Raw genomic sequence first — 25734 nt, 5'->3', positions numbered from 1 at the left:
TTTCTAAGTCACTTGCAAGTTAACTTAAAAGTTTTTAAGTGCAGGGGAGGGCAGGCTACACAGGCTTTACTAATCTGATGCTCTCAGATTCTCAGTGACACAAATAAAGATGCTGTTTGCCCTAACTACACCCAGAAGACCCACAGGCCTGAACACTGGCTGCCCAAGTGCATCAAAACACTCTCAGAGTTCATTTCTGAGAGCTGAGAGCCTCTTTGCCAGCTGTAATAGTTTATTAGCTGTCTTCAGGGTCAAAAAGCTGACTTGTAGAGAGCGTAGCATCCGTAGGCATCATCCCATGGATCAGGGCAGGGAGAGCTGAGCCATGAGGAAGAAAGATCTTGCACGTCTGTAGGAGTCTCAAGCACAGACAAGAGTTTATTGATTCATTTGGTTCAGAATGTTTAGGAGCCTTTTGACTCACAGAAATGTGCAGCCCAAGCAGATGCTAAAGCTCTTAATAAGTTAACTAAATGCCCAATGTTCTTGGGTAATTGATGCTTTGCAATGAGTGTAGTGGCTTTTCAGCTGTCACAGGGTTTTTCAAACCATATGTAATTCTAAGGAGGAGGTACATTAATTTTTAAGGGAGATTATAAGATATTATTTCATAATAGGAAATGGAGGCAGTGGAAATTTTAAGGAATTGCAACAGAGAAGATAAAACCAGTATCAAAACTAGATTTTGTAGGCCTTTTTCATAATTTCCATGCTGCAAAGCATTCTTCTCATCCCTAACATCCAGGCTATTAAATTGTTGCTGTTACTTTCATTATTTTCTCATAAACAAGGCCAACCCCTGTTAACCTGCCACAACCTTTCCCCTCAAACAATGTAAGGTATCAGTACACATAAGTTTTTACATAAATAGGTAGGTTGAAAAACTTTGTTTACAGAGAAGTTAAATTGGTATTTAATTGTGTCTCAACAATTTGTCCACATTCTTCTGACTATCTTTTTCCTACAAGTGTATTGAACTTCCCTGCCATGAAAGGCCTTGCCTGGTAAGAGCACTATGCTGAGTTATTTATGGACGGACGCATTGCTTAAAGCCTCAGTTACCACTGCTCCACTGAATCTAAACATTACTCAAAGGAGGGATTAATATGTATGATTCATATGCCATTGTTGCTTACAAATCTTGTGCAGTCACTTCATTCTTGGTCCAAATGACTACGATAGGTGCAGAGAGAAACCAAACTGGTAGCAGTAGTCATGCAAGTGTGTAGCAGGGAGGTGAAGGTGTTGTGTATTTTCTGTCAGGCATTTAGATGAGCCCAGAAGATTGAGTCACAAGTAGGAGCTGTAAATGCTCACTTGATGATATTGCACATTATAAATCCAAGAGTGAGACAGGGATGGCTGATGGTTTTTGACACATTCTCCCAAACCTTCCCATAATACTGGCTGTAAACCGCTTCCTGTCCTCTGAGGCACCTACTACGGCAAGATCTTGTTTCATCGCTATATCCGGGACTCATTTGGAATACTGTGGACCATTAGTAACTTGCTTATCTCCTTTAAACTAATGAGGAAATCACAGTACCAAAATACCCATAGACATGGGGTCCTGATGAGGGGATTTTCAGTGGGATGTTGGAAGGACACGCCGATGCACCAGAGCAGTATAATGGTGCAAATACCCAAATGATTTAACAACACATAAAACAAATGGCTGTTACTTCCCATAGTTTTTATATATTAAGGCAGTTGTGTCTAGCACAGCAAAGAAGTGGAGATTTCGGCCTTAGATTTTGCTTCTGGCAAAGGCTTGATGTATTACTTAATCTGTTTTTTTTCCCCTTTTTCCCTCTGATCCGTGGCTGTGTAAAAGGCTGTGAAGTATTCATCTTGCTGTAAGCCTTAGGATGGGTGAGAAGCCTGGTGGTGATGTGTCCCTCTGGGGCACTGTGGAGGGGGTTATCCCCACTTTACAGCGGGGTTTGCTCATTGAGATTAGGCAGGGATCTCAAACTAGATTGCTCAGGTTCTATATTCAACAGCCAGACGGTGCCTCTTCTTCCTCCTCCTCCTCCTCCTCCTCTCCTGTGTGCCTGGTAACGGGCTCTGTGCAGTCACACACTTTAGTGGGTCGTTGCTATAACACTTTATTGGAAACTCAAATGCTTCTGCCTTTGGGGGTGGGTGGTGGGCGCCTCTTGATTATGGGATCTTGCCTGATTTTGTGGTTTGCACGCTCAGAAAAAGCAATTTCAAAACACAGCCACAAAACTTCTACACGCTGGCTTGTCTTTCAGGCTTTTGTTTGTTTGTTAATGACAGTATTTTAATTCAGCATTGGGAATTAAAAGTAGGGAGCAGTGGTTAAAGCATTTGCAGTGGGTAGAAGCCACTAGGCTTTGGTGCATTTTCGAAAGGTCAGATTTCTGTCTTGTGTTGGAAGGTAGTAAGTCCCCAGCTGAGGATCTTAAAACACCACAGCTCCCAGTTTATTTGGGTTTGCCCCCTGCTGAGGAAGGAGCATCACTGCCTGATTAGTGAAAGGTACCCAGTGAGCTGAGGATGCCTGTGCAGGATGACACCCTCTGACCCTGGCCAGCATTTCGGGCCTCAGGTCAGCAGCAAGAGGCATTTCAAGTCCATTCAGGACAGCCCATTCCAGTGGCCCATCCCCTTTGTCAGCTGCCTGCATCCCATCACATGGAGACAGTATTTATTTTTAAAAGAGATGTTTGATTTTATTTTTCCCTCCTCATCCTGTGCCCTGAGAGCCAATTTAACTCTTTTTTTTTCCTAATTTCCCATCTTTCTAATTAAATCCTTGGTGTATTAAATAAGAAACCTCAAGTGAAGGTGCTTAAATTCTGATCCTGGTTTTAAGCCAAGCCGTGTACACCCAAGAATTCACCTTAGAGCCATGTTTTTAATACCTAGCCTCAGAAAGATGAACTACTAACTTAATCTACCCTGGCCTCATTTAATAGAGTTAAGAGATCAGGCTTTGCAAGCTTAATTCTCAGCTTTCTTTCATACAAAAAAATCAATATAGAACAAAATGCCCTTGTAGCTAAAATTAATCCTGTGAAACATGCCTGGAGCAAGGCCCAGCAGAAGAGGATGCAATGATGAGCTGGTGCTGGCTTTCTGAGGAATGGGACATGGGTCAGCATCAATTTCCCCTGCTGTATATTGCTATATTCAGGTATCATTCCAGGGGTGCCCTGTGGATCTCTGCATGGGTATTTCTTTGACAGACAGAAGAAGGAGGAAACTGTAGAGAAGAAGGAAACTTCTTCTCAGGGACACAGCTGCTGAGGGTATGGGGAATGCAAATGCTCAGGAAGGGTTGAAAACACTTTCAAGCCATGCTGTAATTGCACTGGTGAGTGAAAATGGTGCTCTATCAGATTTTATTCCTTGCTGCAGGTGTTAATGGTGAGTATAATCTAATTGTATTAAATGCTGTGTGCATACACCAGGTACATCTCAGAAAGGGCAGCAGCTGCTGTTGTAAAATGGGACCAGACTTCTTTCACCAACACAGCATCAAGCGGTCTTCTCCATACCCTCTCTTTTATTCTCCATTTCCTTCCAGAATTAATTTCTTCTTATTCAGTCACTGTTTTGCTTATACCAAAAAAGTTAAGTCATACAGAAAGAGTACTCACAGCCTGTCATGCCTCTGATAAAGCAGCCCTTTCCAGCAATATGCTGCAGGATGTCCATCTTACTGATGGGAAGGTGGAAGCTGCCGAAACAGGGCAAAGATGGGGGGAATGCTGCTTCAAGAGCCCTTGATGCTGAGGAGCCTGGCAGGGGTGACATGCCAAGGAGCCCAGTGTGGAGCAGTGCTTGGCAATGTGCATCCTAATTACAGCCCTGGTTGCCAAATTCCCTGTCAGCTTTTGTGCTGTGTTAGCAGGGGTCCTCAAGAGCAAGGCATGCGAGCAAATATTGCACTCAGCTAATGTGAGCTTTAGAAACCCTTCCGATGTGCAAAGCCAGGAATTCATTGTTAGCCTAATCAAGGTCTCAGCACTGTTAGCAAAGTGATATTGTTTGTCTCAATGATACAGGGGAATTATGCAAGTGCCACAGCTCATTCTCAGTAACAACACAGTTCAAAATGTTGTAGCCAGAATCCCTGCATCTCTGGGATCATCCTCTAGGTTCCCAGATCTTTAGAGAGACAGAGCACATGTGCCTGTGTGTTTTTGGGGGCTGGGGGTTGTGACTGGCAAGTAACCTGTGTTCCAGGATTTCTCAAGGCAGGAGCATTATGTTGATTTTGGGAGTTTCTCCCACTTTTGGTCTCTTCTGTATATTTGTTAATGCTGCCTGCATGCCTACTGTATTTATTTGCCCATTCCTCATTCATTTGCAGTTCTACCTTATATCCACATTTGTGGCATGTGGTACACACTGGGTAGTTGTCCTTTGTTCTGTGTAAATCCTGTTCTGCTCAGTTCTCAAGGCTGCAGTCTCCTAGTGGCCAGTAGCTGACCACTGGGGAGTGGTGATTTTTAGCCCTGGCACCTCCTGGTGCCATTCTGTGCAGGCAGTGGTGTTTTTTGCTATTACCTTGTGATGTCACTTCTAGGGACCTTCAATATAACCCTGTTTGGTTTTTATTTCATCAGTCTTCAAACTCTTATTTCTCCATAATCCAACTCACATTTTATTCCTGCAGCCTGGCCACAGCTTTATCTTTGATCTGGGCTTGTAGGTAATCACTCTAAAAGGCTAAGGAGAGTTCTTCCATTAGCAGACACACACACACAGAGCAACCTTGTATCTGCCTAAATAGTTTCTTCAAGTTAAACCAGCAGCACTAGTGTGTTACCAAAATTTCTTTGCAACAACAGAGTCTTCCTCTATCGTGCCTCAGATGTGAGGAGCAAGGAGACAAATGCCAGCAAGCCCAAAGAACTTTAGTTAAAGTAGTATCTGCTTCAACCTGCTGCTGCTGGTTTGGCTCTGCTGCTGTCAAAAGCTGAATTGCTTGAACCAAAAAACTGGGGGAAAAAGCCCCTCCCCTGTCCATTGCCTGAATAACAAGTGGGAAAACTCAAGACTGCCTGCTTCAGAACTCTTTCGAAATGGATCCATTTGGACTGAAAGTCATAATGTGCAAAGCACCAGTGCTTGTGAGGTGCTTCTCTACAGAAAAGCACTCAGACATCCCTAAACAGTCTGCTGAAGGCCTTTGATTCAGAAGAATGCGGTTTCTTCTTAAGGGTAGGATTAAATTCTGCTTAACACCATATTACAGCTATCCAGTCCCATAGTGGCAATCAGAAGAAGACCCAAAATATGCTCTTAGTGGAACAGCCACTGTGGTTTGTATTCTTTACAGATGTGGGAAGCCTGGTAGTGGGGCAGCTCCTTCTGGCAAGTCCTCACCCACTTCAGTAGTCCATTCTGACCTCCACACACAGCAGCTCCTGGCAGCTTTTGCAAGGGCTTTTTAGACTCTGATGACAATTCTGTGGCAGCTGGGAGTGAACACCACAGACATGGACCCACACCACTTCCTCCCACCCGAATTGTACTGCCATTTTAAAGAAATGCCATGGAGAATTAGCACAGCTCCCCCTGGTCTGTCTGCACATGCCCTTTTTTACACCATAAAGGGAAATTTTAGGGAAGGGAAAAATGTTCTCTCCCTGGGATCTGTATGAAATGTTCTTCACTGAACTTTGAATGTTGGAATTTTTTTTTTTCTTGCTGAAGCAAAGAACACCTTGAAGTTTTTGAAGTAATATTACTTAGGATAATTTATAAGTGGCTATTCAGATAAAATAATGGACCCTACTTTCCAAGAGCAGCTGAAAGTTCATATTTTACATTGCCTCCATGACCTTGTAGAGAGAGCTGTACATATTCAGATTAGTCTGGAGTATTTTTGTGTAGCATTAGAGAAAGCAACCTCAAGTCATGTCTGTCTGGTCTAATAAAAGAAATAATTTTCAAAACAAACTAAGTCAAAATTTAAATTAAGCTAACTCCTGTGGTATAGTGATTTTTAAAATCAACAGTCAGTGCATTTTTAGGATTTGCATGTAAGCATTGCCTGGATGGATGCCAGGCTTCTTTTACTGCAGGAATCAGGATAGCTCTGGCTAGTCTAAGAAAGCTTTTCTTTCAGAGCTTTTAAACCCTCTGCAAAAAATGGTCTTTAGTGTGGGGACCAACCCTTTTTGAAATTACGGTCTTGGTCAAACAAGGGTGTATAAGGAGACAGATGTACAAGAGAAGGAAAAAAGGAATTTCTGACATCATCTCACTGGTTTTTGGTCCAAAGCAGGTCTGGGATTTTCTTCCCCAGAGAACCAGAAGTCTGCATAGCAGAAGCAGCAAACCAGAAGTCTGAGGGCAGAGCAGGTTTTTGCTGCAACAGGAGCTCACCTTCCCTCCGGAGCAGCCCTGTGGGCTGGGCAGGGGCTGGGATGTGGTGCAGAGGGGGCACCTCTGCAGCTGGTCAGGAAGGGGGGCAGAACTTCCCACAGTCTGTCAGCTGTCAGCACAAACTCCTTCTTCAAGTATTGCCATTTCAGCAGAGGCAGCACACATTAAAAAAATAAAATAGCATTTCCTAGCACCTTTTCTCATAGCATGAAATGAGGAAGTGCCCATAGACTTTAAGGAATTGGGCTTTGGGCTTAAATTTTTCTAATTTCAACCATGGAAAAAACCAGTCCTGGATTTTGAATCTGTGGCATCAGTTTGCTCACAGCTGGTGTTGAGCTCTGTTTTAGAGCTGTGAGTCCCCACAGTGGCACTGCAAGCCAGGAGGTTTTTTTTTCCTTCAGTGGAACTTTCTCTGATCTGATTATATAGCCTGTTTTCTCTTTTGTGTTTCTTATTAAAAATGTATATACATATATATATATATATATATATATATATATATAATCACTGCCTTTTCCCCAAGAGTCAGAGGGGAATAATATTTTCTTTGTGTTGTTTACTTTTACACAGTTAGCAAAACAATGTTCACATCTATGCTTTTAACTCTGCTAATGAAGCTATTATAATGTCAAATAAAATGTCACCGTGACTATGCCTAATTAGCATTACAAATTCGGTTGAAGCGATAAATGACCAGATCCTTCAGGGTGCAAGTCAGCCCAGCTCCAGGCGCTTGTGCTCACAAGATTTACAAGGATGGGTCTGCAGACTGATGAAATGGAGGCCTGGAAATTGCTGCATTAATGAAATGCAAACCGGGTTTCAGCTGCTAAATGAGCCTCCTCTCTCAGGTGTCTCAGGCAATGTGAAAAACCTGTAAAAACTGCTCTGGTTGGGATACAAAAAGCAAATCAGTAGTTACAGTCTCTGCTGATGGGCAGGAGAAGAGACACATCAGACCGCGTACAGCTTAATGTTCCATGAATGGCTTGGTCCAGAGCCCACTGAAAGGCAGTGGAAAGACTGTCAGCATCTGATCCAAAGGCAGTTAGTCAGAAATTAAGGATTCGAGGCCTGTTCTTTGCCGAGTAAACAGTGAAGTCAGGTGGCCGTGGCTGGTTTATAAAACAGGAGTTAGTGACATCAAATAAAAAATTAAGCACTCATGGACATTGAAGATGTTTCTGCTAATCGCGCTATGTAAACACATTACTAAAAACAGATAGCAATTAGCATTATTCAAATAAGGTTGAATTGTGTAGTTTGAAGAAAAACTGGTGTAGATCACTAGTCTTCAATGGCAGCTTAAAGTCAAAGACATTTAAACTGAATTTCCATGTGAGTTTTAATTGTCATTTAAACAGAAGTAGTCAAACTCTGCTAATTTCAAAGGGAAGTAAAGAAGGAGTTTGCCTGAGAACTTTAATAAGGGTGGAGGAGAGTTCAATACACAGATGAAATCTCATAAATCTCTGTTCTGTTATTACCATGAAGTTGTACACATCTAAATTATCATTTCAGTTGTCAGGAACCTTCTCTGTGAAATTACACTGTCTCAGCAATTACCACTGAATGATTTAATAAATAATTTGTAGAAGTTCTTCATTAAAAAGCAGTAATTGTTGCCTTTGAAGAGAGACAAATCAACAAGAGATATGTAAAAGCATTAAGAACACTATAATATCAAAGGCTCTCTACTGAAATGTGGCTTCTGTGTATTTTTCTTCAACTGCAACCTCCATACAAATTGCAAATAAACCTTTCAAAATATAATTAGGAAGGCTTAAAATCCAAACATCTCAAAAGAAGCATTCCCTTCCCTCAGTCCCAGTACAAAGGAAACATTGATTACTCTTCCTCCCCAACACCTACAGGGATGTTCTCATGGTATGCAGAGACAATGAGCTGAAATCTTAGCAGAAGTAATGCCTGGTGACTAAATCTTATGTACACTATTTTATCAGAAAAATTCTGAAGACAGGTTTGCCGTCCAATACTTGTAGTAGAGAAGAGAGACTCTGCTGCTTTTCCAGAGCTGAATGTTTATCTTTGAAGCATCCTAGCAGGGAATTTAGCAGCTAATAAATCACAGTGATGATAAGTGCTTTTGCCAATGCATATGTGGGCTCCTGAAGGTGATGGCTGAAGCACAGATGGTCTCACTCCGAGGAGCCCTTCTACACGCAGGCTCAGTCCAAGCCAGGTTATCCCAAATAATTCCTCTGTTCAGGGAGGAGGAGTGTCTCAGCATGGGAATGGGCTTTGGGGCCGTGCTGACACATCCAGGTGTGCTGCACATAGGACTGGGATCACAGTGCTGGAGCTCTGGAGGACTAATGCCTTGGGTGTGGTTCTGTAGGAGTCCAGCCCTTCAAGAACCTGAGAACTCCCAGTCAGGTGGAAACTGCCTTCACCTGCATTGCCGAGTATGTGTAGTGCTTCCATTTTTCTGGCCCTGAGGCAGAGTTGCACCTTCTCTGGACTGTGTGTGCTTGGGGGGGGGGCAGGCAGGGTAATGCTCAGTGATCTTTGGGTGTGGGTTTTCATCAGTTCAGAGTGTTCTAATATAGGAAGAATGGTTCTGTAGAGGAGCAGAAGCAGTCTTGCATTTGTGAAACTGCACATGTGTGCTGGTTTTGGCATCAGGACGTAGAGATCTTCTGCTGGGTGAAGTGGAGAGAAAGTGCTCACACAGTCTTATCCCTACTGGGATATTCTGGATACTCTTACTCCCCAAATGTGCTGGGTCTGAGAGGTGCCAAAACCAGACCCAGGACAGGGTAAGCTGTACAAAAACTCCAGTTTGTTTTTTGTTTTCTGGGCTGTTTGATGCAGCAGTATGGACACAGCTGTTACTACAAACATCTGTCACTCTCTGGTCGTTTTTCTGCATCTGGTAGATTTCTTTGATTGATCCCTGAGCCCATCCCATAACAGCCATAATACTGTGCTTGAGATGTTATCCTTCTGAAATACTGAAGGTGTTTGCTGCTCCCTGTAGAGGAATGGTCAGATTGTGTGCTGTCCTTTGTATGTGCACAGAGGGTGTTCTGTGTATATTGAAAAGCATTTCTTCTCACTGGCATTAACACTCGAATTAACTAAAGCTTGCAGAGTTTGGCTGATGGGAGGTGAATCATTGTGTACAAAATATTTCTACTTCTCCCTAATTTTGGACAAAGAGGACAAGGCAAATCCTTTCTACTCCCATCTATTTACAGGGAGAGACTGACTGGAGTAAATTTACCCGAATACCTCATAATCTCAGAAAAAAGTTTGTTGTGATTCAGTTTGCAGGGACTAGTTTATTCAAGCCAGCTTCCCAAACCCTCTATGCACAGTGCTTTATTTCCCTCCTAAACTTATCATGTGTTTTAATTAGTAGGCAATGCTTTCCAGCTCAGAACTCAGAAATTCTGCACAGGTGAGCTCCTTGTGCATTGAGTAACTTGTCCTTTATCAAAGAGTCATCCCTCTTGTGTCTTGCTGGCAGTACATGATGTGCATTGATTGTGGACAGTGTTCTGTTTAATTAGCTTGTTCTTGCATCTTGGTAAAAAAAAAAAAAGGGCCACAGGTACCAAACCCAAGAGATAACAAAAAGAACTGAGAACATCTTCAATTACAGCATTCTTTTTATCAAGCTCTGAATTTAAACTATCTGGAAAACAGATGATGAGTTCATGTAGCTGCAAATTAACACAATGAGGGCTTGCTGCTTATAGCCAGTACATAGCTCTTCAGGGTTTGGGTTTTTTTTTTTGTGATTTCACCCCTTACATCTGTGTTGGAGTGCCCGGGGTTTTATTTAATAAAACTAGTGTAAATTGACTCATTATCATATTATTCTGAATTCAGAATGACATTTCTAAGATCCATACACACTGAAGCCTGTTATTATCAGTAAAGTACTTTTAAAACCAAAATGACATTTTTTATCAACTTTGAAAAGGTTTGGTTCCTCACATAATACATATTAACTACAGAGGACATAAGAGAAGGATGAACAGACCTAAAGTGTTTAGTAACATAATGGATAAAAAGATAAAATCCAGGTACCTGTGTAGGGTAATATACAATTTGAGTGGACATGAAAACAGACAGATGCTGACATAAAGTCACAACAAAGATCTCACAGACCAAAAGGTGCACTGGAACAGACATGACATTTTTTGGACAGTCTCATGGCTGGAATTGAATGCCAGTGTAAAGTGATACAACTTCTTTAGGAGAGCTACAGGGAAGATTGTCAAGTTCTCAACTGAAAAGCAAAAGTTGGAGTAATATATAATATGCTAGCTGAAAGCCGGGTAGAAACACTTTCGTAGGGCAGAGAATTTTTTCATAGCAAGTGCCAGAAATTGCTTGAATTATTTAACTTTTTTTCTTTCTTATTAAAACTTTAAATAAAAAAATATTTTTAAGACCAGGGAAAGGAGATGAATGAGAGTAAGGGAAAAGAATGATCAAATAATAACTACTCACCTTAAGAGAACAGAGGAATTAGCCTCAAATCCTCCTTCCTTTTCTGGAAAGGATAAAGCCAAGGGCAGTGGTGTTGGGAAACATAATGGGTCTAGTTCTATAATAGCATCAATGACATGGAAAAAAATTAGTATGAAATGCTTATTTATCAAATGTTTTCCAGCTCAGAAATCAGAGTCTGCATATCTTAGCCTCTTGTGCATTGAGTAACTTGTCCTGTGTTGTTGGCAGTTCGTGATGTGCCTTGGTGGTAGACTGTGATCCATTTTATTAGGTTACTCATATGTCTGTAAAAAATCCCCCCACTACACATACACACAAAAAAGAGTTATAATAAAAACAACCGAGGGGTTTTCTTTATTTTTTTTTTTTACTATTTACCAATGAATCTTTCAGCATCCATTTGTAAATGGGTCAGTAAATGGGCTGAACTTGAGCAGTAAGGAAATACCTTTTCATATCCCTGTTAGGGGTGCGGGGAAATCTTTGCTTGAGAATGCTTTGAAATCCAAAAGGACAAGTGGGTAGAAAGAAGAACATATTCTCAGAAACAGGCTCATTAATAACTGCTGCAGTTGAGTCAAACTAGCAGAGGAAGCCCATGAATCACAGTCCATTTAGGCTGGGTGGGTGTAAATTTTCCTGTTGCTCACACAGTTCTGTTGATTGGCAGGTGGTTACTTTGAACTAAAGGAGTCTATAAAAATTAATCAGACTCATTAGCTGGTGTCCAGTACATTTCTGATCATTGTCTTTCATTTTTATAACCACAGAACCCCCTTCACCTGCAGATGAGCTTAGAAAACTCACTGAGTTCTGATGCTGATGTCACTTTCTCAATCCTTGCAATGAACAACTGGTACAATTTCAGCCTGATGCTGTGCCAGGAGGAGTGGAACATCACAGATTTTCTGTTCCTCACACAACAGAGCTCCAAGTTCCACCTGGGGTCCATTATAAACATCACAGCAAACCTCACTTCAACCAGTGACCTTCTGAACTACTTGCAGTTTTACCTGGAGAGCATCAAAGACACGACATCGACCATGGTGATGTTTGGGTGTGACATGGAGAAAACACGGAGGATTTTTGAGATAACCACGCAGTTTGGTGTGATGCCTCCAGAGCTGCACTGGATTATTGGGGATTCACAGAACGTGGAAGAGCTGAGGACAGAAGGTTTGCCCCTTGGTCTCATCGCTCACGGCAAGACAACTCAGTCGGTCTTCGAGCACTACGTGCAGGATGCCATGGAGCTGGTGGCCAGGGCTGTGGCAGCAGCCACCATGATCCAGCCTGAGCTGGCTCTCATTCCAAGTACAATGAACTGCATGGACACAGAAGAGAGGAATATCACTTCAGGCCAGTATTTGTCAAAGTAAGTTTTTCCTTTTTTTTTTCCCCCCTTAGGTAATATTTGCTGTATTGCAAGAAAAATAATTTTCTTCTCCCTCCCTCCCACCATTCTCTGTGGGTTAGCTATCATGCTGCTTACCCTCCCTCACAAACATGTTTGTTTCAGTATTTTCTCCCGCTTCTTTACTTCTGGGCAGATAATGAAATTTTAACTTTGCCACAGTGGGAGAGAAGCCAAAATTTAGAGATTCTGGTAGAAGAAGACAATGTTCCACAGAAGTAGAGATCACATAGTAAGCATAGGCTAGGTTACAGACTGGGTCTGTAAATGGGTCAGAAAATGGGTCAGTAAATCTTGTATTTATATTTATTTTTATAAGGTGGGCTACTGTCAAATTCTCTGAGATTTTGAGTGTACAAAACACAGAATATTTGCACTGTCTAAGCCCTCGGACAATATAAAGATGTTTAGTAGCCCTTGAGAATATGCTTCCATGGAAAAGAGAGGAAAAAGATGCACCTTTGTCTGGTTTATTCTGGTGAGAGCACTCAAAAGTACAAAGTGCTGTCTCTGCTACATGACACTATGAAGAAGCTATTCCCAAAACTACTTGTGTGTTCCTGTTTAGAAATATTCAATTTTTAACATATGAGTGGAAAACTTGCATCTTTTTGAAAACAAGCAAAAGTATCTTGGGTAACTACTTTAATTCATCACTTAATCTACATCCAGCAACTGTTGCATGTTTTCCCCCCATTACATCTGATTTTCAATTTAAAGATTTTGTTGGACAGAGTTAGGATAAAAGTTCTTGAGGCTTTTTTTGAGAACCATAATTTCTTTTGGATTTGTCTGCACAATAATGAATACATTATTAACATCTCTGCTCAAAACATAACCATTTGAGACCCCAACATTTCCTTAGTCCACTTGTCCATTCAGAGTCAAAAACTCCCTGTTTCCAAAGAATGGAAGAGGGCTTGGGAAATAAACACTGGACCGACTCACAATAACCCTGTGACTTGTGATGTTTATTTTGCCACATTATTCTGGATATTTTAACTGAAAAGTAAAAGCAGGAGACTTCTTAGAGTAACAAGAGGACAGCAGCTTTATGAATAGGCTTTTTGAGGTTTGAAGAAGAGATTTAAAAAAAGGAAAACAAAAATAAAACACTTAAATGTATTCATGAAAAATAATTCATCATGGATGCTCTCTATAGAGAACCATTAGCTTTTGTTATATTTTGGGAGACAATATGCAATTTCACATCTGTGAAATTTCTTTTCCCTTCATATTGGTAAAGGTATTGTGGAAGTGAAAGAAAGAATTGTATGTTTAGCCTTTTTTTTTCCCCTATACATTTGCTTGTGAACCCTATTAAAGAGAAAATAACAGGTTAGAGAAACCCTTGTGCTAAATTAGTGCAGCTGTTTTTGCAGAGTTTGAGCGAGACAGGTACTGACGGCCAGAACTGTGTTTGCGTCAGCAGCACAACTATTAACTCTGAGTGCTGCCATTAATTTCTCAGGTGTGGCATGCTGATGAGTGGCTTCACTGTGACCAACCTGGCATCTCACCAGGGGTCTTAGGCATTTTTAGCCCCCAAAGATGAATATTTTGTCTGGTGCTTAACTGCTTTTTAGTAATGAGTGCATTTTCCTGTCTGAATGAACCCGTATGTCTTGGTGGGAAGCCTGGAGCTGCTGTGCATGGGGATGGAGAAGGGGATGAGGGAGAAGCAATGCCTTCACCTCACCCCTCTGCAAAGGGTGGATGAACAGCAGCCCCACTCTCTGGCACAGCCAGAGCTTCTTCTGCCAGCACTGATCTCATACCTTGGCTGTGCAGATATTTAAGTGAACCCAGGAGCAGAATAATGAGCTAGTGCATGGCAAAGCATGCTTGTATCTGCATGGATAGGGGTATAGATGTACAACCCCCTGAAGATTTTACTGTTGTAAGTCACTGTCCATTATTCCTCTTACAATGAGATTGATTCCCTCATCTATTCTTGCCTGCTCACGGGAGCATCCTTGTTGATGGAACAAGGCATTAAAATTTCAAAGCCCCATCTTGTCTTATAGCTTTAATTAGTTTTACAGCTTTAACTCAGCTTCTTGGGTAATTTTATCAACCTGCTATTTCATAGGTCCATAAAATCACAGAATGGTTTGGGTTGGAAGGGACCTTAAACATCACATCATTCCACCCCCTCCTATGGGGAGGGACACCTTCCAATATCCCAGGTTGCTGCCAGCCTTGTCCAACCTGGCCTTGAGCTCTTCCAAGGATGGGGCAGCCACAGTTGCTTTGGGCAACCAGTGCCAGGGCCTCCCCACCCTCACAGGGAAAAACTTATTCCCAGTATCCCATCTAACCGTGCCCTCTGGCAGTTTGTAGACATTTCCTCTTGTTCTATCAGTAAGAGATCTCTCCGGCTCTGTTACAGTCCCTTTAGGGACTGCAAGGCTACTAAAAGTTCGCCCCAGAACCTCCTCTTTTTCCATGCCAGTTCTGGTTCTTGCCTCCAGTAAGCTTCCCAAAAAGAGAGGTGGAATGACCCAACCATCAAGATTGAGAGAAAATAATTTCATTAAATCATGACCCATCCATCAAGATTGAGAGAAAATAATTTCATTAAATCATTCTTAAATATACAACAAAGATACTGCTACTGGAGAGTGGTAGTGCTGCTAAAGGTCTAAGGAGCGGTTCTTGTAACAAAGCACATGAGAAACAAAGCTGAAATGAGCAAATGACACACTTTGGACTCATTGTTCAAACTGAAGTGACTCTGATAAAGCTTTGATGCAGTTATCATAGACTGTCAGTGTGAACGTCAGCTCCCATATATTGACACAGCATCAAGAAAATTCATTCAGCTGTCAGACTTGAGGATTTGGTCCTTCACCTTCTGAAATTTGTGCAGGCTGTCTTTCCATACAGATCTGTCAGTAGCCCTTCTGAAACAGCGCTGCTCAGATACTGCCAGCGTGTCTGTGCAGTACCCAACACTTGTAATTCCCAAAGATTCACACTGGAGATTTCTAGCTTAAGAAGTGTAGTCAGAGCCTCTTATCTGTTTCCTAAAGTTATTGAGTAAAGGAGTTTTCACTTGAAGTTGCTGGCATGAGTTTCACTGGTGCTGCTCACAGTGCATGCAAATGCTCAGCAGCCGCAGCTGCTTGCATATAAAACAAAATGCTGTTAAAATGCTTCTCCAGCATGGTTCCCATCATTAATTTTGATTCATGTTCTGTCTCTATGAAAAAATACAGAACATGCAAATCAGCTGCAAAGATAAGCCACCCATTCCATGAGGTGGTGAAGTTGTACATGGAAATGCTGCTAAATCTCTCTCAGGTACCCGCTCCTAACAGAAACCACAGGACGGGTTCAGAGGGCTCGTTCTGCCCTCCTGAGGATGCTCACTTCTACTGTACAAGTCAGGGAACAGCATGCATTAATTCCAGTGGTCTCCTTCCACCTTCAGAAAATTAATGTAATGAATTGTTCCATGGCTTCACTCACTCCCAAAGCACCTGCTTTGCAGTATTCTCATGCCCAGGTCATGCTGTATTAGCAACATGGGGCCAAATTCATGAGAACTTTGCAAGCTTATTCCACCTGAGGACTTGTGTCCCTCTGGTGTTGACATTTTTGTGAACTGCTACGTTTTTTGTGCACATCTCCTAAAAACATTTTCATGCAGGTCCATCTAAACACATGGAATGGTTTTACTGTTACTGTCACAGTGATGGCTTCTGCCTGTATGCCCAGCAAGGCTTGTAAAGAAGTTGCACAATTTTTTACAGAGACTGAGGGAGATAAAAGTAAGAGAGAGATAAAACCCAAACAAGTTTATGGGCGCATAAACCTTCCTTTAGAGCTAAAGATTGCCTGCTCCCATAAACTTTGTCTTGATAGTGTTTACATACACAAAGAGGGAGTTACACCATCAGGTAGGAAGCATGGATTAGGAGAGAAGGAGTGGGCAAACAGTGGCAGATACCACTGATTACAGGAGCTATGGTGTCCTTTAACACTGGACTAAATGGTAAAGGATTTAAAACATGAAAACTGCATTTATAGTTTATATATGTTTAAATTTATAAATGCCTGTCTGTGTTTTGAGGTGTGATTTCCAGACCCAAGCTAGCACACATACAGATCATCTGCTTTTGAGAGTATTGTCTGTGTCATCTTTCTCCAAAGTCAACCTACTCAAAGGAGACTGAGCAAGAACTGTGAAGCTGCCTTAGAGAAGGCTATCACAGACACAACCACACTCAAGACTAAAACATTAACTTTCATAAATTTGCCTTTGCAAAGGACTAAAATTTGTATGACCTTGAAACTTAAACAGTGCAGAGTTTTAACTGCTGAAACCCCATCAAAAATCATCAAAAGTCAACAAAACAAAGTGTAGAGACTGGACAGAAGTATGGATGTACACACACTTGCAACTGATTTATTGTTTTCAAATCAATTGAAGGTTATTTTTTTCCTCTGTAACTATTGATAAACAGTTAACTCTACTTAAAAGTTTATGTCTTCCTTATTGAGGCTGGAATGACAGCCTTTATACTTCTCCCAACACTTACTTTCATCCAATTCTCAGGATTAATGTGAAGTGCTATATTCTGCTACGACAGCCGAGTAGTCGGTCTTCTGAATGCCTCTTACTGAAAAAAAATGCACACAACTTGCTTTGCACCATATTAGCAACAATTTAACTCGGTTGTTTTTAATGGAACCAGTGTTTTAAGGCTTGTGCAGCCCCTGCCAAATGCATAGCAGTTCTGCTGTTAGCAGCATGCAGTTCAGCTAGTCATGGTGCTCACACTGAAAAGGATTTTCTGCTTCAAACACTTAATTCCTACTGAGTTCCCAGCTCTTTAATCCATGTCGTTTTTAGCCTCTTTGATGGTGGCTTGCCAGAAGCTGAATTCAACAGGCACGAAGGACAGCTACTAGCAAACACTGCCTTCCAATACAAAGGAAATACAACTTAATTGTCAGTATCTGGAATAGTAAAAGCCCCAGATTCTCAATACAAAATGTGCAGTGCAAAGCTGGCGCACTTCATGAGTTCTCCTTCAATGGCAGCACTGCACTGCACATTTAAGAACATTACTTTTGCACATTTTTTTAAAAAAATGCTTTTTCAGTTTTTTTTTGGTAAGAATTCAAACTGACTGTCCTAGAGCAACCATCTTTCACTTTCTTCCTTTACTTTATTCTGAAGTGTCTAACAGTGATTTACCAATGCCAAATTTGCATTTTTGAATCCAGATTGGTTCACTTGAGAGTGCTTGAAAGCTGTTGACAGCACTTCAGTAGCCCCTCTTATGTAAGCTAGATCTTACTGAGATTATAGCATTTTTCTTGGAAGGACATTTCATACATAATTTCCACTCTTCCATTTTCATATATATTTTTATCTAGGAAAGTGACAGCAGATCTGGTGAGTTCAGCTTAGAACTAACCTGTATTTCATCAGTTTGTGAGGCAAAGGTAGCTGAAAAAATTACTGTTCTTCTACTCATTTTTTCTAGTAAATAAAAAAATGCATCTTTCCCGAGGAGTTTTCATTTGCATTAGATAGTAGGGGAGCCCTATATAATTTAGTCATAAATTATGTGGCTGGTTGCTTGTACCATAGGATCTATGTTCTTTTAATGGTCCAGGTGTTCAGCAACGTCCCCATCTACTCTCTTCAACACAAATTCATGATTCACCTGTCTGCTTCTGACTCCTCTGCTTTCTCTCTCCAACAGGTTTTTAGCCAACACAACTTTTGATGGTCTCAGTGGCCACATTAAGGTAAAGGGCTCATCCATTGTCAGCTCAGAAAATAATTTCTTCATCTGGAATCTGCAGCATGACCCTGTTGGAAATCCAATGTGGACGCGCCTGGGGAGCTGGCAAGAAGGGAAGATCATCATGGACTATGGGATATGGCCAGAACAGGCACAGAGACACAAAAGTCACATGCAACACCCCACCCGGCTGCACCTGAGGGTGGTGACTCTGATTGAGCATCCCTTTGTCTTCACAAGGGATGTAGATGATGAAGGTCTTTGCCCAGCAGGGCAGCTGTGCCTGGACCCGCTGACCAATGATTCAGGTGTGCTGGACAACCTGTTTGAAACCCTCCAAGGGGGCAATGACACCGTGCCCAATGAGCTGAAGAAGTGCTGCTATGGCTACTGCATTGACCTGCTGGAGAAGCTGGCTGAGGATATGAATTTTGATTTTGACTTGTACATTGTTGGGGATGGAAAATACGGTGCCTGGAAGAATGGCCACTGGACTGGGCTGGTGGGAGACCTTCTTGCTGGTACAGCTCACATGGCAGTGACATCATTCAGCATCAACACTGCCCGAAGCCAAGTGATTGATTTCACCAGCCCTTTCTTTTCAACCAGCTTGGGGATTTTGGTGAGGACCAAAGACACTGCAGCTCCTATTGGAGCCTTTATGTGGCCACTTCACTGGACTATGTGGCTGGGGATATTTGTTGCTCTTCACATCACAGCTGTATTCCTCACCTTGTATGAGTGGAAAAGTCCTTTTGGAATGACCCCTAGGGGAAGGAACAGGAACAAAGTGTTCTCCTTCTCCTCTGCCCTCAATGTCTGCTACGCAATCCTGTTTGGAAGAACAGCTGCCATCAAACCCCCAAAGTGCTGGACTGGAAGGTTTTTAATGAATCTCTGGGCTATTTTCTGCTTGTTTTGCCTGTCGACATACACAGCCAACCTAGCTGCTGTCATGGTGGGAGAGAAGATCTATGAAGAACTTTCTGGAATACATGACCCAAAGGTAAAGCATGTCTGTTGTTATTAACTCAGCCTTTTCTTCATTCAAAATTCACTGCTGCATAATTTATGGTTTCTAACAAAATCAGAAAGTAATCTTTGTGGAAAACTGTGGTTGCAGTTACTTACAACCTGGTGGCATTTCAGGAGGAAAGTTCAGTGAGATAGGACCTTTAAACACCCATAAGAGTGTAGGGGGAAGGATTTAAAAGATTGAAGGTGAGGAGAAAGATGAAGTATTCTGATACTGTCCACTGCAGAGAAGAATAGTTGGTTCTACCTGAAGATTAAGGATTTGAGTTCAGTTCCAAGTTCCCTTTGATGGGACTTGTTTAAATCAGTTGGATGACCCAGGCCATCCTGAAATCTACTCAAACAAAACAACTTCACAGAACGAGACGAAACCACTGATCCTCTCTAGGTAGGATTTTTCAAGTATTTCACTGGTCATAATGCTGCTGGCAAAGGCAGTGTTGGCAAAATTCCCCATGAATGCTAAATGAAACATAGCAGAACTGAAATATTTTGAAAAATCCTGCCTTATGCTTCAAAACAGAAGAATTCACTTTACAAGTAGTCAGGCATTTGATTTGCAGTGCAGTTTCTGCTGGGGAGCCATCATGGGAGGAGATGAGCATGTTGTAGACAACCCATCTGCAAAGAACTCAGACTTTCCAGAACTTCCTCCACCTGCTCTCTCCCCCTTCCCAAGAAGGCTTCAGTTGGAATTTTAGTCCAGTCCTTTTCTAAGACTACTCTTAATTTATTTGTCACTAAGTAGTGATCAGGAAAACAAGGGGCAGAATGGCTTTTAGAGAGAATGGATGGCTGCAGGTGACACCAGAGCATCCTCTGCACCCAGCAGCCACTCCAAGGGACACAATGGCAGCAGCAGATTTCCCTTGCTCATGTGGCACTTTCTGCAGTGAAGGTGTGATTGTATTACCCAGTTTTGTACTCATGACCTAACTGCTGGTACAGAAACCATCCACCATGTGTTTGTCTCAAGGGACTGAACTGTTAGATTGTTCCACTATAAAAAAGTAACTTTAATAACACAAGAACAGGGCATACATCTTGCTTTTGTAAACTGAGTGGATAAATGGTACATATGCCCCTCCAGACAACAAAGGCCAGGCTCCATCTGTTCCATTAGTGAAACCTCACAGTCAGGCTGATGACCAGACAGTTTTAACTGTGCAAGAGCAGTGCCTGACTCACTCCCTGCAGTGTTAACTAGATGGTTTCTACCAAAAAATGTTATAAACAAAGAACAACCGTTTTGTGGCTCACCCAATGTGCTCCAAAATTGATTTATGGCTTAAAGCAAATTGCTTCTAATAATCTGCCATTCTCCTCCCAACAAAAAATATCATAAATATTGCATTAATATCTTGATCAATACAAGCCATAGAAATCCATTATATATGATTTCCTCAAAGCATTCTGAAGAAGCAGATGAGAGGTTTCAGCTGAATTTCCCCAGCTCCAGGGATATCTCTGTTACACCATTGTGTGAAGCCACAACATTGGTTTGAAAAATTAGTTTAGGCTTCTACCTTTGTATGGGCATCTCCTCATCCATCAAATTGCATCAGATTACATACTATATTTCAGCATCACTCCTGTGACCACATGCAATGTTTTTAAAACAGGTGTTGGAAAATTCTAGCAGCCCCAAGGAAAATTAAATTATTCTAAATCTGTGCTGTTGAAGCTTAGTGCAGAACATTGAAGCATGTCAGGTGCTGCAGACACAGATCTTAGTCCAGAACAGAAACACTGATGACTCCTGGTTAGTAGCCTCAGTGATTCCATTACCTCAGTGGGATTACTAGCCTTTCCTAGAAAAGCACTTCCCTGCTTTATGGAATAAATCTAAGCCTCTGAGTAGTCACCAGCTCCCATCATAGGAATAAGACTACACAGATTTTAGGAAAGAAGATTGCCTGCCATTGCATGAGCTGCAGAGTAGTTTTGTGTGTGTCATTCATGCATTAGCCTCCAAAGTCTTAGTCTGAAAGAGTAGTTGTAATAGAAAGTGCACTGGTTTAACCTTGTTCACACAAGAGCCTGAGCTATGGCTATTCAAAGTTCTCTCTAAGAGTTAAAGCTTAGGTTTAGGAAATATTTGGGCCACAGCAGTCACACATTTACAGGCACCACTTTAGTTGGTTACTTAAAGCAATTTTATGTGACTAAAAGATGTTATGCTTGGGTTTTTCTTCCCAGATATATTTACCTCTTTCTTTTTAGTGGTGGAGACTCATTTCAAAAAGAAGGCAGCAGGAGAGAGAAATAACATTTTTAATTTAAATATACTTCTAAACATCCTTCTGCTGCTTTCAGTATGCATGTGTCCTTTGTACTGTGCTTTTGAAATTTATTTAAGAAACAAAGCCCAAAATAGAGAAGCAGCTTTCTCGAGGTGATGTAAGACATGTAATTTCTTCAGGCTGTCAGCCATAAATGGCAAATCCCATCTAAGGTTGTGAACAGTCAGGAAGGACAGAATTAGAGCTATCTCAGTTGGACCTTTAAAAGCACTAATGATATAGAAGAGAATATAGAAATATCATCAAGCTGCTGAAAGGAGGAACAGCCAGCGAGACAGGAACCAGAGCAGAAGGAAAGCAGTGTGAGGAATGAGAATTAATTTACTGGAATGTGTCTTGAATTTGGGGAACTTGCCATGTATTTTCTGTGTAAGAGTCTTAACCAGGGCAGGTCACTAAAGCCACACTCCTGCAGTGTCCATCAAAGGTGGCTGCCCCCTTTCCTAGGAGGTACACCAGGTTGTTGAGATCTTGAAGCAATGTTCTGACACCTTAAAATCTAATTCTTCTAAGAAAATGGGTGGTTTGGGGCCAGAGCTGCCCCCTCCCCCCTTATTTTCTAACTGTACACGTTTTAGACATCATCTCTTGCCAGTGGAAACTGACAAATACAGTTTTTGTGTCCACTGGCATGCGATCAGCCTCCTGTTTGAGGACAAGGAGACAGGATAGCTACAGGATAAATGTGCTGGCTGCCCAGATGGAGCATGCATCCATGTCCTGAATCCCTCTTAAGAAACTCTCTACAATATGTGGCAAAGAAGTTTAAAAGCTTGTCTATAGACAGAGGACATAGAGAAAAAGCATTGTATTTGTATAATTTCCTCTACTCTTATCTCTTCTCTCATCTGAATCACACAGGCTCATCTCACTTTTTCTTCTAATGTCACCTCTTAGTTTGCACAAAAATATTATACCATTATTCTTTGTCAGAGTGCCCAGCAGCCAGATACTCAGCCAGAGCTGAGTTCTTTCCAAGGTTCAGATATTCCTCTGCCAGGCATGCAGACCAGGAGCCTGCCTTGGGGATGGTCTGATCACAGAATTACAGAATGGTTTGTGTTGGAAGAGGCATTAAAAACCACCTGGTTCCCCCCAGCTGCCATGGGGAGGGATACCCTCCACCAAGTTGCTCATTTATATGTATTTCACTCTTTGGTACAGCCATGTGTAAGTCCTAGAAAGAAGATATTTTACTCTGCAGAGCAGTTCATGGCAGGTGATTCTGCAGGATCCCCCAGAGAGTGGAGTTTTTTTAGTGGCAAAGGGACCTGCATGGCTTTTGGGTTTTTCATGCAAGAACACATAGTGGAGATGCACCATGGTGTCCTGAGTGTGCTGGATAGTTCAGGTGATTTGAAGCAAAAGAATTCTGGAAGCCCATAGTGCAGAAGAAATATTTCGAACATGCTACGATGGAAGCAAACAGGAGTAGAAGGGAGAGGAGCTGGGCAGATTTTGCATAAGGTAGTCCAACACCTGGCCTTCTTTTCTGCAAAAAGTGTTGTTCTTTCAACAATTTAGTGAGGGTTTTGGGCGCTATCCACCCATTGTGATTTTTGTGACATCTGACAGCTTTTCTTTCCCATCTTTACTACACACTTAAGTAGCCATTTACTCTGGTTATGTTTTTACTACTCTGCATCACTTTACCTTCGAAAACACCTCTTGGCAGTGGCAAAGTTCCTTTCTGCGTTATATTTTGACATAAAATATTGAATGTATTTAGCTTCATTTAACAAAAAAAGGGCTACTTCTTTATGTCCCATCACCAGCAATTTCACTGCATTGTCTCTCCTAACTTTACATGCCCACAAAGAAAAGATAAGATATTATTGGTCAGTCTACTATACCTTTACAGTTATATTTGTACAGGTAGGCTGCTCTTAAGGAACTGGCTTGAGGACAAGATCACCTAAATCATTCCCTGGAAGTGCCTCCTTCTCTCTGCCGTGAATGATGGTGTTTCCAAAACTCCCAAAAAAAACGCAAAGTGCCCCAAGAAATACACTGCAGACACCTACAGTCACTCTGGCAAGGTCCACCCAGCAAGTCCTTCAAACAGCCTTGGTGTGCTTTGGGATTAGTCCCCAGAAATCTCTGATCTTCTCCCAGTTCAGTGCCTGAAGACTTGCTCTTATGAGGTGGCCACATTTTTATTACAAAACTAAGTACTCTGAGTGATCCAGGCAAGGTATTTCTGAGGTTTTGTTAATCAGGAATTCAGTATGTGCAACCACCCAGATATTTGTATCTAGATATATAAAATATGAGGGTGCAAGCTCTCATTTCTGATTTATGAGCATCTCAGTTAGAGGCCTTATGGCCCTTATTATATCATATATATAATGAATACTTTGTGTTATTTGTATTAAAACTGTCCAGAAACAAAACTGGTAAGCAACTGCAGATGAGCTTTAGCAACATCAAATCAAAGGAAAAGAAAGGTCAAGCCACTCTATATGTTGTCCCTAATTAGAGGCATGATTCAAATACTCCTTCTTTTAATGATCGTTTCCATTGAGTTCAGCAATTTTTAGGTGAGGCCAGAACTGTTGTGTGTTTATTGGTAAATTTTCTTCCTGAAAAAGGAATTTTTGTAGGAATTACACTAATGCAAATTACTGCTGTGGTCTTTCACTGCAGCAGCCTGAGATGAATCATTATAAGGGCACTACTTGAACTGCTATGTGTTAAATAGATAATAAAGTAGCATTTATTTAAATATGCATTAAATGCATTAAATTGTATAGCAAAAAATCAAGTTACAAACTCAGTGGAATTTAAAAAAATCTTATTGCTGCCATGGGGTTTAGTATTTGTACAGGACCACAGGGCTCTTTTTACAACTAAAAGAAGAAACTACAGAGCATGTGCTTCTGTGCAGGAATTACTGGGCACAGGAAGGTCATGATTCACAGCATCACAGCCTGATAATTAATACATGGTGCCTTTCTGAGTATTAATGAGTCAGTGAAGGATTTGAACTCAAAAAGACTTCCAGTGTCACAGAGAGGAAAGTGAAAAACTCTCAGACAAAGGCAAAATTGAGTATCAAGCTCCAGCCAGAAAAAAGAATTGCAAAGCTGTCTCATACAGGAATGAAAGGCACCTGGAATTTATGGAGGTGCAATCTTGACTTCTTTAGCTTCCCCATGCAATTTATGGTGGTGAACATTTGACTTGTTTAACTTCCCCATCACCTCATTAAAGATTTCTTGTTAAAGTTACAGCTTTGGAGGTTCAGAATCTGTCCAGCTCAGATCTGCTTCATTCTGATACCCATTTTATCAGACAATGCCTGCAGTGTTCTGCAAATCAAGTTTCCTTTCCTGATGAAACACTTTTCTTTATGCCTTCTTGCCAACAATTATCTTTTTGTTATCTTTGCATATTAACCCTTACTGCTTGAGTTCCTCACCTACACACACTGCCTCACTATCACTGGCTGCCCTGGCCACTCCTCACCTCCCCTCATTGTTTCAGACAAAGAATTTAGGGGTAGGTGTGGAAGAGAGGAGGTTTGGCTGTCTTCATTCCGTGTGGTGCAGGTCATGAAGGTTTTTCTTCAAGCACCAGAAGGAATTAATATGTTTTAGCATTTTCACATCTATGTGGGGGTCAGTTTCTCATTCTCAAGCTAAATACCTAAATACCTAAATGTCATAATATATTTTGAAAAAAGGAAAATGAGCCCACCACCAGAAATAGCACCTGTAACATAGGTGGGGTTCAGACCCTTGCAAGAAATAATGCAAGTGGAGAATTACAAGTTACTGAAGTAATTGGCAAAAAGTAGCAGAGAACAGTGAAGGTGCACAAGCTGATCCTATCACCTGACAGGTGGAAGGTCATTGCAGAGCTGACTTAGCAGCATGGAGAATGTTTATTTCTGTTCACAAAAGTCACAGCCATGGTGATCTACAGAGACCAGAGTACTAGTCTGGTTCACCCTCCTGGAGACAGAAGTCCTGCACTGATCCACTGGATTTCAGGGATGACAACAGTCCAAGTCCTCTGGAAGAAATAGTGGTTTTCACTGAGTGCATTAAGATTTGACTGAACACCAGGTAAAGTCAAATACTAGTGTCTGTATTTCACTGTGCAAGAAGCCAGGGTATCCAAATATGGCCATAATTTTTCATTTACACTTCATGCTTAACACATTCCTCACTGATTCCAAGAAGGGAAAAAAAATCCCTTTCTGTTCCCATGTTGGATCTGTCTGTAACACAGGACTCCCTCTGATTTCCCTTCATTTGATGCTCTTGAATCCAAAGCAAATAGCAAATAGTGTGTTGCAGAAATGAGGGCAGCGCAGGTAGACAGTTCCACCACCTACAATTGGAAACCTCTT

General features: G+C 41.5%; 1 protein-coding gene across 1 annotated transcript in view; it reads left to right on the top strand.

Moving 5' to 3' along the window:
• GRIN3A (glutamate ionotropic receptor NMDA type subunit 3A) overlaps positions 1–25734 on the top strand; it is a 68330-nt gene that overhangs the window by 13755 nt on the left and 28841 nt on the right. The window contains exons 2-3 of the mRNA XM_054653344.2: positions 11631–12235; positions 17998–19045. Of these exons, the coding sequence (XP_054509319.2) occupies positions 11631–12235; positions 17998–19045 (1653 nt within the window). The remainder of the gene's footprint in view (positions 1–11630; positions 12236–17997; positions 19046–25734) is intronic.

This window comes from Agelaius phoeniceus, chromosome Z, assembly GCF_051311805.1.
Source record: "Agelaius phoeniceus isolate bAgePho1 chromosome Z, bAgePho1.hap1, whole genome shotgun sequence".
Classification (NCBI taxonomy): domain Eukaryota; kingdom Metazoa; phylum Chordata; class Aves; order Passeriformes; family Icteridae; genus Agelaius; species Agelaius phoeniceus.
This window is presented reverse-complemented; position numbering and strand designations above follow the sequence as displayed.